This window comes from Eschscholzia californica, unplaced genomic scaffold (genome assembly GCF_041429995.1).
Source record: "Eschscholzia californica isolate CP2 unplaced genomic scaffold, dmEscCali1.0.p SCAF_3, whole genome shotgun sequence".
NCBI lineage: Eukaryota > Viridiplantae > Streptophyta > Magnoliopsida > Ranunculales > Papaveraceae > Eschscholzia > Eschscholzia californica.
This window is the reverse complement of record NW_028238420.1, coordinates 55,335,544-55,349,683: the sequence shown is the minus strand read 5'-3', so window position 1 is coordinate 55,349,683 and position 14,140 is coordinate 55,335,544. Positions and strand designations below refer to the sequence as shown.

The 14,140-nt window shown below is 39.2% G+C and overlaps 1 protein-coding gene across 1 annotated transcript; it reads left to right on the top strand.

Moving 5' to 3' along the window:
- Positions 1 to 12,133: 12,133 nt before the first annotated feature.
- On the top strand, positions 12,134 to 13,546 carry LOC147552054 (polyphenol oxidase, chloroplastic-like). The gene has a single exon (XM_086668602.1). The coding sequence runs from the start codon at positions 12,134 to 12,136 to the stop codon at positions 13,544 to 13,546; it is 1,413 nt and encodes a 470-aa protein (XP_086524728.1).
- The last annotated feature ends 594 nt before the right edge of the window (positions 13,547 to 14,140 follow it).

Sequence of the window (14,140 nt, the reverse complement as noted above, 5' to 3'; positions counted from 1 at the left end):
ATCTTCAAAACTATCAATTTTCTCAAACTTTACAAAAGAAAATCGTGGGAGAGATTGAAATAACTAACCCACTCTCCATTTCTCTCTCAACCACCTAACTATTGACTTAAAATTGAAATTCTCTCATTTCCTCTCCAAATTCTTTTTCTCGCCATGCTTTCTCTTTCTCAACAACAAAGAAATTTTATTCAAATCTTTCTTGTTAGTGATATTTTATATGTTCTTCCTTCACATAAAATGTGATTTACCAACGTACTCGGTCCAAAATTTTTGGGCGTACTCGGTCCAAATAATATTGTGGTGTTTTTGGTTCATTGTTTTTTGTAAAATAGGTAAAATATAATTTTGCATTCCGGACCAGAATTTTGAGTAATAGCCTCAAAGTCCAGGGTTTTGTGAAAAAGAGAAGAAAATGACGAGTTCAGGGAGTTCCATTTCTCTATTCCTTTCTACCTCTCAATCGTTCTATCAATTCTTTTTGTCCATTTGTCAAATATTCTTCCTGGCAATATCATTTTTTTCTCCCTTAACAAAACGTGAAAACGGGGGTGAGCTATAGTATATAGACCAGAGCCGTGTTTGGGGGTGGGCGGGAAGGGCGTCCGCCCTGGGCCCCCACCCCCAAAGAGGCCCACCTTTTATGAAGGTCGCACTTAATTATATATAAGTAACCCTAAACAATTCAACATGAAACTCCATCAGCTCTAGTGGTCAAGTTGGTGAACTTCCACACTTGAGACACGGGTTCGAAACCCATCACTTGTTTTTTTCCTTTTCCTTATAATTGTGAAGTTGAGAAGATTCTTGCTAAATCAATTCTTATTTATGCTCCGTCACACTTTTTCTTTAAACTGTTTTGTTGTTTGGGTGCATATCTTTCATCTTTAGACGTGTTTTTTAAGAAAAAGAGATCTAAGTTTTTTTTTTATTCTAACAATACATAAATACTTATGAGAAAATCATGATACAAAATATATCATATTAAAAAGATCGCTTAGACTCTAAACAATACGTTGTACAAAGATTTTGTTTTATCAGTTGAAGTTTAGTGTACAAAGATCTAAGTTTTTTTTTTATTCTAACAATACATAAATACTTATGAGAAAATCATGATACAAAATATATCATATTAAAAAGATCGGTTAGACTCTAAACGATACGTTGTACAAAGATTTATTTTTATCAGTTGAAGTTTATCGTGCTCATTATGAGTCTTTAATCGACACGTGGTTCAATTTTTTGCTTGTAATTTTTTTATCATACCAAAGACCATAATCAAACTTCGCCCAGGGCCTTCAAATTCCTAGCCACGGCTCTGATATAGACACCCTGAAGTCCCACTCAGTCCACCCAAAATCAAAGTGGTCAATAGGGAGATTTGTTGTTTGGACCCTCTTTCGTATAATTCACTTGTTGTTTGGACTCCCATTTTCCAGAGTTGCAATTTGGACTACTTTTTGACGGAATCAAAAGAAAATATTCCGTCTCTGAAGTTATGCTTTAAATAATTCCCAAATTACCTTTATTTAATTGATATTGCACTTAGGACCCCCTAATTTATTTACTCAAAACCGATGTCTGCCACGTGTACGGAGATCGAGGGTCCAAAGATTCGGTCCATATAAAATGGGGGACCGTTGGCCCAATTCTTGCTCACGGTTATGCCTCTTTAGTCCTATGTTATTTCTTCACAGAGCTCTCTTTCATATCCATTAAAGGACAATTATCAAATTGACTACTAAATGTATCAAAACAAAAGTTTGATCAAAGTCTCTTCTTCTTTCTTTCAGAAATGGGCTAAAGTCTCTTCTTATTTATGTTCCATTTAATTTCTTGGTCGATTACTAAATGAATCAAAACAATAGTTGGATACAATTTTCCAGTGTCTCTATTCAAACTAACGAAAGCAGAGTTAAATTAGCCCTAATAAATATGCAATTCCAACCGAAATCAAATAAATATAGCTTTGGAAACAACAATTTTACCTTTAAATGAGGATTGATTAACAAAATGAATCGGCTTTTGGTGCTTGTAATTTGTATCGAGGTTGTTTAAATCCTAAGAATTTAGAGAGGGAAAGTCAAAAATAGAGTTTTATTCACTCTTCAACTTCAGCCATGAAACAAAACGTTATACAGAGAGAGATTTAGAGCGAGAAAGTGGAGAGGGATTTAAGAACTTATAGCTTCATCTCCTTGTCGATTTTGTTTGCAAGCTATAGAGGGAATGGAAGAAGATGAAGGTCGATGGAGGGTTTTGGCAGTAGATGGATTTCTTTCTCCCGGGGTTAGCTCGCGGGTTGACTATTTAGGTTTAGTTAACATGTGGGTTAAAAGATAGTTTGGGTTAGGTTATGTAAAGGATAAAATAGTATTTCTCATTTGCTTAGGGTAAAATAGTATTTTCATTTTAAAAATATTTTTGTCGAAAGGATTTGGCGAAAGGGGGTCCAAACAACAAATCTCCCTGGTCAATATAAAGAGAGGAAATTGGGCCGGAGACCCAATTTTTTGTTTTTTTTTTGGTCAAAAAGACAAGTTATCTTTTTCTCCTTCTAAGCACCATAAAAAGTTTGGAAATAGACTTGAAGGACAATTCTAAAAGCCCCTTAATTTTTTATACCTGAATTGACCTTTGTATATAGGAAAATTCTTAAAAGACCCTAATTTTGTACCACAAAAACCTCTCATGTTCTACCTTCTTCTAAATGGTTTTAGTAATTTTTCTTTTTCTAATATTAATTTCCAACATATAGAACATTATTAATTCAACATGTAGAATTAATTTTCATTTATGTGTCATCTTCATATTTTTGAAGTTAATTGCATTCATCCATATTTTTTTGGGTGTGTTGTCTTTTGGATTCATTGCAATTACTTTTATAAAATCAGATTTGTGGTTTCGTTAACTCTCCGGATTTTTGTTAGGGAAATTTGGCCAAAACTCCCTAAAAAATTTGAATTTTAGTTAAAAAGGATTTATCAACTTTTTATAGGCTTCAGCTCCCTATGGCATTTTTGTAAATAATCTAATATAGGGAAAAGACGAAACTGACCTTATTGCAAACAAGATTGCAAACCAGTTTGCAAACGAGAGTGCAAACTAGTTTGCAAACGAGATTGCAAACCAGTTTGCAAAGCTTTGCAAGACAAATCAAATTGCAAAGTAGTGCAAACTAGTTTGCAAAGCTCTGCAAACCAGATTGCAAAGTGTGTGCAAAGTCATTGCAAGGCAAACCATATTGCAAAGCAATGCAAACGGGATTGCAAAGCAATGCAAACGGGATTGCAAAGCTCTGCAAACCAGTTTGCAAAGCTCTGTAAATCAGATTGCAAACCAATGCAAACCAGTTTGCAAAGCTCTGTAAACCAGATTGCAAAGCACTGCAAACCAGTTTGTAAAGCTTCGCAAGCTAAGATTTCAAGGGCAATTTCGGCATTAGAAATGGGAGTGCTTTTAGAATTGTCCTTCAAGCCTATTTCCAAACTATATTTGGGGCCTAAAAGGACAAAAAGATAACTTGTTTTTTGACAAAAGATTTGTGGTTTCATTAACTCTCCGGATTTTTGTTACCTTTTTTTGCAGCACTTCGAAATTTTTTGGAGGCACTTTTGTAATAACAGCAAGTTCGATGTGTTGGAATTGGAGCTCCCAAATTCACCTAGGTTAGACTCCAACAGGGGAACCCTGGGCTGGGCTCTGCGTGGGACCGGGAGCCCTTCAACCCCATTAAATTATCATTGGGAGTCAGTAAGTGGGGTGGATCCCAAACACTTTTTATTTATTTTTGTAAAAATTTATCTACATCTTTTTCATTAAGTTTATTGTTTTAAAATGTAATCTTTTTAAATCCTTTTATTGTTTTAAACTTTTTTCTTTTTAATATTTTGTCTCTAATTTTTTTTGTTTTTGTTTATCTTTTTAAAATTCTCTCTCTAGAATAATATCAAATTTAGATTTTATATTTAGAACTCATAATTTGAACTTTGAAACCAAAATCTCACACATATACATAATTTAGATTTATAAGTCTGATATTGGAGTTGACAAAATTTAAAGATGCTCAAAATTGGAAGCCCAGACCTCTACATTAGACTTGCTCTTAGTCTTTGATTATGAAAATTTATTATGAATTTCGTAGATGTAATGTACGAATAACATCGTTAATCAAAAGAATCTGTTGTTTTTCTAAGACGGTGCTCACAAACGATGCGCGTGAAGACCATGTGAGTGTCAACAAATTTTCCCTCTTGCCCGTATCCTGGAAGATGAACCAAATGTACTTTGTGTTATTGCTTTTTGACTAAATTGTTAAAGACAATTAAAAAAAATAAACTTATTAATAATTGAGCTTTGTCTTTGCAAATGAATCTTATAGTTCTTATTTTCGTTAATTAAAATTTCAATTATGTCAGCATTGCTTTTATTAAAATTCAGTGGCTTATATAAAAATTACTAAAACTAATAACACTGACATCTCATACTTCTTTTTCGTGGAAAGACATCTACACATAAGGCCACAAATAATCGTGCACATGAGAGATCATAGGTATGCTTTAGGACAATCACTAAAACGTGCTTCCATTTTTTAAGGTATTGCATATGGAACATTAAATAGCGTACCAGGTTTTCAACAAAAAAAAAAATAGCATACCAGGTTTTGGTTTCCAGGTAAGTCATGCTACTTAATATATTTACAAACCCTGGATGCAACTTGATCCTTCAAAATTTAGGACTTTGATAGGGGGAACTCCCCATACACTATCCAGTAGTCTAGTGTGCTCTTCCTAGCCGGACAAGTGGTACTTTAGTCTTTTCACAGTGTGAAAAGTGTGAAAAGACTAAAATACCCTCTGTCTTATTAGTTACTTAAGCAATGAGATACACGAGAGTGAACGGGAAGTATTTTTATCATTTTTGCAAATTTGAAGAGTTTCCTTGAACCTCGCCTCAAATTAATGACTTTTTGATATGTACATACAATATATATATGTATCTGTTAAATGCATTAAAGGACTAAACATACTAACTCAACATTTATGTATTACATTTAGAGAGAGGGGGGAAAGAGAGACGGAGGGTAAAATAGAGAATATATTTCCATTAAAGGTTTGCAGACTTAAAGTGGTCGGAGTGAAAGGGCTAAAGTTCGAATGGAAAGATTCAAATCTTAGGTATCATGGTCAGTTGTGTCAATTGTAAATCTGTGATCTTTTTTTCTTTTCTTTTTTCTTTTTTTTTTTGTTGAACTTCTGTGATCTTTTTTTCTAAATAAAATAAAAATGTGTAGTGATATATTTATATGTGAGAAGTTGTCTCTTTTTTCCTCGTCCACTGAAAGATCTCGTAAGTATATTGAGTGTTAAGAGTTATATAGATTATAAAAGTTATTTACATAGAGACTACACAACAATAGAAAGAGCCACGAACAAATAAAAGAATGTATGTCCTAGAACTAGGAAACAATAGCTTTCAAAAAAAAAAAAAACTAGGAAACAATAACTGGTGGAAAGAAAGTGTATTTGGGTGTGTATACCTACCAGAGGATATTTTTTCTTAACTATTTGAATTAATATTGAATTGAAAAGGCTGATTACAAAATAACTAAAAACAAACGAAAAACGGGGGAGCGATCCGGTCACTCCCCCATAACAAAACCACAAACGGAGGGCATTTCAAAAGCAAACAGCCCCACCTCAACCGGCGAAGAATGGAGCCTACACGACAAACACAAACCACCCACCGCGGTCCCAACTACCACAAAACGAAAAAAACTAAAAACTACAGCTCACAGACACGCCTCCCATCAAGGGCTCTAAACTAACTAACTCCCCCCCCCCCCCCCCCCCCCCCGCCGCCCTTATCATCCAACACAAAACCTTACCCCAACAGACCCGTCAAGTGACTCGTTCACCCCCGGTATGGTTGTTCTTCATCATCCTCCTTGCTCTTTCCTTCTCCTTCGGAATATTACTTACCGGTTTTTGTTTCATGGGGGTTGCTAGGTTCCATTCTAGGAGCTTCAGTTCCCTAGTGTGCCTTGTCAATCTCTTCTTTTTGATTCTCGATCTCATTGCATCTAATGAGGATTCAAACTCCGTTACCCGATCCTGATGGGGTGGCAGTGAGGCCAGAAATTGAAGAAGCTTCGCTAGGATAGACTCTCCATGCTCCGCTTGAACCACCTCTTTCCCTTTAGCTATCGTGGTCTGAAATGGCCCAACCGACCAGCCTAGTTCCTTCATCTTGTCACCCAAATCCTCCTTTCCTGATCTCGAAGCCTCCTCCGGTTTGTTCTTAGCCCGAGTTGGGGTTTTCGAAGATAGCTCACTCGAGACTGAGGGATTAGGGGTGCCTCTAGATGTCAGGCTCAGACATCTCTCGTCTATCGCCCTTTTAAAGCCTTTTGCCTTGTGAATTGCTTTCTTGAAGCGCTCCGGCCCGACGTTAGTTTTGGCCCATTTGACCGACATATCCATGAGTACCCTCACCGCTGATAGTACCTCCTCCGGCTGCGGTGGTTCCTTAATTGAATTATGGTTACCTTTGCTAGGTTCCACCTTATCACCCACTATCTCATTCCCTTTACTTGTCTGCCCCGCGTCCCCAGGCCCTTTACCTATTATGCACTGACTCGTTGTTCCTCCTTCTCATGCATCTTTGTTCCCCCTTCCAGTTCCCTCAGTCTATTAATGACTTCTTTCTTCCTGCTGAATGAGCCCCACTAGGGCTGGAACTCAAGCTACTTCCATTGATAGGGCGAGTAGTCCTACGGAGGATCGGAAGAGAGTTCCTATGCAAACGCACTGAAACTCTGGAGGGGGGAATAGCTCCTGCCAAACTTTAGATTTTGTATCTGAAAGAGATTTCACCTCCGCGTATATAAGGAAAGAAACTCTGTCTATAACAAGTTCCTGGTTAACCGGGATTGCTTTGTCCTTATCACAAAGGACTGTTATCGAAGCGTACCAAAGGTTATTCAGCTTGGAGGTATCTTCATGGATGGCAAGAATAGTCCCGACACCTTTCACCAAAACCGCGAAGATTTGTTCCGACTAGAGGTGGAACGGCAGACCAAACAATCTAACAGCAAAAATACTCGCTTTCTGTACTAAGGCGTTGCATGAAGACTTCCAATTTCGAACAGAGAAAGTAGCATCAGCTTCGTCAATCATTATTGCTTCCAGTTCTCGCAGATGTTTCGTGTTCAGAGATGTGCGTAATATAGCTTTCCCCAGATGAAACGGTAGAATGTCGAACTCGGGCGACCCCAAGACGCTATTAATCACCCTCCTGACCCCCCCCCGTTCAGTCATCCACCGGCAGATTTAATTCCAAAACGAGTGTATCTACCCAAGAAATCCCTCCGTTCCCTGCGACAGCCATGGCGGTAGTGCTTCGAGAAAGAGAGCGAATAGAGTGAGGGCAAAGGTGTAGAGGGAAATGATTATGAAGCTAAGAAGCGTTGATGGATTTATATCCTCTCTCGGGGATGCGAAACGTAGGGGCAGGCGGCGACTTGACAACCTTGCCCCCATCCCTTGCATGTGTGTGGTGGTCTTTGGGCAATGTAAAGCCGTCACTTCTCGACTCTGGATCTACCCCTTTCCCCGTCCACCTCATATTTGGTGAAATGACGTCACCCAGCGTGCTAGCCATCCCGGACCAACCCTCCTTTGCGCCGACTGCCGGAAATATGATGGAACGAGCTCCATTGTAGCCGGCTCCCGTCCTGTGCACCCAAATGTACTCCCCTCGCACATTAGTCATGCTTTCCCAGATCCACAGGTTTGATCCTTCCCTCAGAAAACCCATGTTCTTAGCTATCTCTGATCATCGAAGAGCAGACGAAACATCGATCAGAAATCGACAGAGACTCATCACCCCTTCCACATGTAGAGATATTTCCCAGGACTTTTCCTTCCCGGTCTCCAAAATACTAATCCTTCCATTGGAAAGCACCGTGAATTTGAATTTCTTCCCTGCCAGAACTAGGCGTCTCACCCACAGTCCACAGCTTCCCGATGAGTTCGTCATCCTGTGGTATCTCGAAACTTTTACTCCCTCATATCCATCTCGCTCCCCTGGACTGAAAAAGAAAAGACGATGTTCAATATGAGGGTTTCTAATCATACGATCTCGCCGGAATTCTTTCCGGTGTCAGAGCTTCTCTCTCCTTCTTTACAAGGGTAACATGTGATCCGTATTAGAGGATATCATAGGTTGTTTACTAGAGGTCAGCCGCTCGAACAATTTTAAAGATATAGAAAAACAAAAATTGTTCTCTAGCTTCTTTATTTTAATTTCTTTCTTTCATTTGAGTGTATACTTATCAGAGGATACCATAAGTTCTTCATTAGAGGTCTGTATTTGGGAGTGCACCCTTACAGATCTGTGATCGTTTAATCCTCGAAATTAGACACTATAAACATGATTGAATCTGGACATTATCAGTGAGGGGGTGAAATCTACTCTTAAGGGCAGTGCTTCGTACATGACTCGATCAGTTTTTCTTTTGCTAGTGTCAATTATTTCCCCAATTTTCCCAACACAATTGTCTATCCCCTTTTGTAGTCCTTTTCTCTTTGACAGACACGTTCAAGATTTACTAATGAAACGGGGCGTTTGAGGAGAACCTTTTAGAGAATATCAAACCCTACGTTGCACTATTGGAGTATAATTGAAGAATGGCATCCAAACACGATGTTTTCTGATTTTGTATTTAACTGGGATTGGTTGTGTCGCTGAGAATTTGGGAGTTGATGCGAAAAAAATTTGGTGCCCTTTATTTGATAATGTTAATGCATAATATTTTTTTAATAGTAATGCATTTTCAAAAATCCAAAACGAAATAATATGGTGTTTGATTTTTTAGCACTTCTAAGATGAAAACAAAGGCATGTATTTTTTGCTCTTAAATATTTTTCAGCAAGAACCACACACACTGAACTACACTCGTTCCATGGAAAAAAAAACTAACAATAAAAATTATATTTCATAATTAGTCTTTAAGCATACAAACTAACCTAAAAATAATTGATTATTTATAACTAATAGTTGTGAGGGAAATAAGAATTAGTTAAGAAAATAAAGGAAAACTTGACAAGAGAGGGTATTGAACTTGGGACCTCATGCTTCAGGTACAAAAAGGAGTTGGGTGCAATTGCACTAGTCGCACCCCCTCTAACACGCCCCTGATTGGGATACCGTAAAGCTGTTTTTTCATTTAAATCGTGTTTCTTGTATCGTGTAAAGCTGTTTTTTCATTACAAAACATGTAGCCAATTTGATCAAACATGGTTTTTTATCTCACTTCAGAGAAAAGAAAAATAACAAAAGCGGCCCACTTTTATGCCGCGTCTGATGCATAGAAAAAGAAGTTATTACCAGAATAACGATTTTGTAGTTTGAATCTTAGTAATCGCAATATCTTGTAATATTATTGATTTGATTAGGAATATAATTAGTAGAGATTGATTATGTCTGTAGATTATTTGATTGAAGATACCAAGAGAGATGAAATAAAAAATTAACCCACCTATATACCGCCTAGGTGTGAGATTCCTCCTCCTAAACAAAACTCTATTCTTCCGACTATGAATGAGATTACTCGCACACTAAACATCATTCCCGCATAATAAAGGTGATGTTATTATTCTTACACAATACTTATATGACACCCATTTTCTAATTGGAAAAATTTAAAGTTAATTCCTATATGGCCCCCTACTTTGTGACCAGCTTCCTTTATGGTCCCCAAATTTCTGTAATTCAAATATGACCCCCTATTTTCATGGAAATGCCATAACTTACCCTTCCCATTAATATATTTTCAAAATAAAATTAAAAACAAAAACCTAAATTCCACCTCACTTCCCTCTCCACCATTCATCTCTCCCCACGTCACCTCTCTCTCCAACTCATCACTCTCTCTCTCTCTCCAACTCACCACTCTCTTCTTCGATGAATGTAATTTTCCGACCGGCGACCTTCAAACTTAAAAAAAAAAAAAAATTCTCTCCTCTCTCTCTCTATAAAAACTCCAGCGAAGGGGGTTTCCCTTCGCCGGAATTCTGGTATGTTCTTCAACAGACCGGAACTGGTATATTCTTCAACAGACCCGAACAGGTCTGTTCTTCAACATACTAGAATTCCAGCGACCGGCGACCTTCAAACTTAAAAAAAAAAAAAAATTCTCTCCTCTCTCTCTATAAAAACTTCAGCGAAGGGGGTTTCCCTTCGCCGGAATTCTGGTATGTTCTTCAACAGACCGGAACTGGTATATTCTTCAACAGACCCGAACAGGTCTGTTCTTCAACATACCAGAATTCCAGCGAAGGGAAACCCCCTTCGCCGGAGTTTCTAGAGAGAGAGGTGAGAGAATTTTTTTTTTTTAAGTTTGAAGGTCGCCGGCCGGAAAATTTTCCGGCCGACGACCTTCATCGGAGAAGAGAGTGGTGAGTTGGAGAAAGAGAATGATGAGTTGGAGAGAGAGAATGATGAGTTGGAGAGAGAGAATTATGAGTTGGAGAGAGAGAGTGATGAGTTGGAGAGAGAGGTGACGTGGAGAGAGATGAGTGGTGGAGAGGGAAGTGAGGTGGAATTTAGATATTTGTTTTTTTATTTTGAAAATATATTAATGGGAGGGGTAGTTATGGCATTTCCATGAAAATAGGGGGTCAAATTTAAATTTACAGAAATTTGGGGGCCATAAAGGAAGCTAGTCACAAAGTAGGGGGCCATATAGGAATTAACTCAATTTATTTATTAGACTTAGTAGGGTTTTTTTTTTTGCACCATATTATGCCATATTAACATAAAGTGAAAAACCCTCTTAGGTCGCTGGATCAGGACATGAGATACCTTCCCTACAATAATTGTTTTGGATTTTATGAATTACCAGTGAGTAGACTTTTGATAGGCTTTTACAGATTTTATAATATTGTGAGTCTGAACATGTATACTGACTTAGGTGCTGTTTGTTTTTTTAAATTTTCAGATCTGAAATCTGAATTGGATTCCAGTTCAGATTTCAGATGTTTGTTTTTATTTTTAGCCAAATTTGAAATTTTGTCTGACTTGATTTCATGTCTGAATTGGCTGAATAAAGGCCCAAACATTTCAGACTTCAAAACAAGTCTGAAAAGGGAGCCAAAGATCTGAAAAAGTGCGAAAAGACGCATATACCCCTGTTAAACTTCAAAATACAAAATTATATCCATCTTCTTCCCTTCCCTACCAAATCACCACCACCGCCGCCGTCGCCGCCGGAAACAAAACTCCACCACCAGAACTTGAATACCACCACCATCAGAACTGGAATACCACCCACCACCACCAGAACTGGAATACCACCACCACAAACTTTTCCAATTTGTTAAAGAAAGAGATGGCTTCGCCGGATCTGGTTTTGAATAGTTTCAACTTTGAATCATCACATCTCTTGATTCTTTACATGATTCGTTACAGAGAAGATTTCACTTTGTTGATCTTGTTATAGAGAGAGGGGATGATTGAGAGAGAAAGAGACTGAACCCTCGCCGGATCTGGCAAGGATTTTACTTTGCTGATTGTTAGAGAGAGAAAGAGAGGGAGTGGGAGAGAGATTGAGATCTTACTGGATCTTCGTCGGAGCTTCGTCGGACATTTAATTAAAGAGAGAGGTTGAGAGGGAGAGAGTTTGTAGAGAGTCTGCAGAGAGATGTGGGGAAAGAGAAAGTGAGAAGGTGAGAGTTGTTTAGGGTTTTGTTTTGGCTTCTTTTTGTTCAGGGATTAGGTTAGAGAGAAGTTTAGAAATATCAACTAGGGTCTAAGGGTAAAAATGTCAAAGTTTCATTTCAGATTTAATATTTCAGATTGCAAAAACAAACATTCTAAGTTTCAAAACTATTAAGCCAATTCAGATTCATCTAATTCAGCTAAGCCAATTCAGATTCAGATAATTCAGATTCAGACATCATAAAAAAAACAAACACCACCTTAATCTCATAATATATTAGCCAATTGAGGTGATAGACTAATCTCGTTTTATTTCACTAATTAATAATCACTTAAAATCTTGCTTCTTGTTCTATATAAAGCACCATTCTTGATGTTTCTCTTCATCACAAACACCAAACCAATATCCTCAACCATGCCTTCTCTCTCACTCTTGGCCACCACCACCGCCATTTCCTCTTCCTCCGTCTGGACCAGCAATAACAAATCGCTAGTCCGCTACCAACCGCCTGTTCGTGTTGGCAAGCAAGTAGTTAAGTACACTTGTTGCCAAAAGAAACAAAGTGGAAGTCATGACAAGGAAAGCAACAATGGCGCCAGTAACATTGATAGGAGAAATATGCTTTTTGGTTTGGGAGGGATGTATGGAGCTGCATCTTCGACTATCGGCACTGACCGAGCCATGGGTGCTCCTTTCGCCCCTCCTGATTTAACAACCTGTGGTCCCGCATATGATCCAATTGCTCAAAAAGATCTCGAGTGTTGTCCTTCTAAAGAATTCCTCAGTGCAAAGATCGTCGACTTCAAGCCCCCATATAGCTATGGGGACGACTTGTACCACAAGCAGGGCCCAGGGATGAAGCGAGGAGGCCCTGGGTGGAAGCAGGGATCCGGACGGAAACAAGGTCCTGGTAGGAACTCGAAGCCTTCGGGATCCAGGTGGAAACAGAAGCCTGATTTCAGCTGGAAGAACAATACAGAAACAAAATTGAGAGTAAGAAAACCGGCTCATGAATTCACACCATTTGAGGTCCAAAGGTTTGAGGCTGCCATTAGGGCTATGAAAGAACTTGATCCGGAAGACCCATGGAACTTCTATCAGCAAGCTTTGATTCACTGCACTTACTGTAATACTGCATATCCCCAGTCCGGGAGTGACAAGAAACTACAAGTTCATGGAAGTTGGTTCTTTCTCCCATGGCATCGAATGTACCTCTACTTCTGGGAGAGGATTCTTGGTAAGCTTATAAATGACCCAACATTCACCATCCCTTTCTGGAACTGGGACAATCCTAAAGCCATGAAAATACCTAGGATGTATGTGGACAACAGAAGTTCCCCTTTGTATGACGATAAACGCAACCTTGATCATTACAACTTGGTCTGGGATTATCTTTTCGACTCCGCAGGCTATCAAGACCTACCTCCTAGTGAAGAGGAAATGGTAATAGATAGGAATATGTCAATGATCCGTAAAACCTTCGACGAAGCAAAACTTAATCCTCGTACGTTCATGGGAGAACCACTTAGAGCTGGAGAAGATGCAGCATCTATAGCAATTTCTGGGAGTTGCGAAAGGTTGCACGACCCTATGCATGGATGGGTAGGATCACTTGATAAACCTGCTTTTCCAGACATGGGTAACTTTGCAACTGCTGCAAAAGACTGTTATCGAAGAGTACCAAAGGTTATTCAGCTTGGAGGTATCTTCATGGATGGCAAGAATAGTCCCGACACCTTTCACCAAAACCGCGAAGATTTGTTCCGACTAGAGGTGGAACGGCAGACCAAACAATCTAACAGCAAAAATACTCGCTTTCTGTACTAAGGCGTTGCACGAAGACTCCCAATTTCGAACAGAGAAAGTAGCATCAGCTTCGTCGATCATTATTGCTTCCAGTTCTCGCAGATGTTCCGTGTTCAGAGATGTGCGTAATATAGCTTTCCCTAGATGAAACGGTAGAATGTCGAACTCGGGCGACCCCAAGACGCTATTAATCACCCTCCTGACCCCCCCGTCCAGTCATCCACCGGCAGATTTAATTCCAAAACGAGTGTATCTACCCAAGAAATCCCTCCGTTCCCTGCGACAGCCATGGCGGTAGTGCTTCGAGAAAGAGAGCGAATAGAGTGAGGGCAAAGGTGTAGAGGGAAATGATTACGAAGCTAAGAAGCGTTGATGGATTTATATCCTCTCTCGGGGATGCGAAACGTAGGGGCAGGCGGTGACTTGACAACCTTGCCCCCATCCCTTGCATGTGTGTGGTGGTCTTTGGGCAATGTAAAGCCGTCACTTCTCGACTCTGGATCTACCCCTTTCCCCGTCCACCTCATATTTGGTGAAATGACGTCACCCAGCGTGCTAGCCATCCCGGGCCAACCCTCCTTTGCGCCGACTGCCGGAAATATGATGGAACGAGCT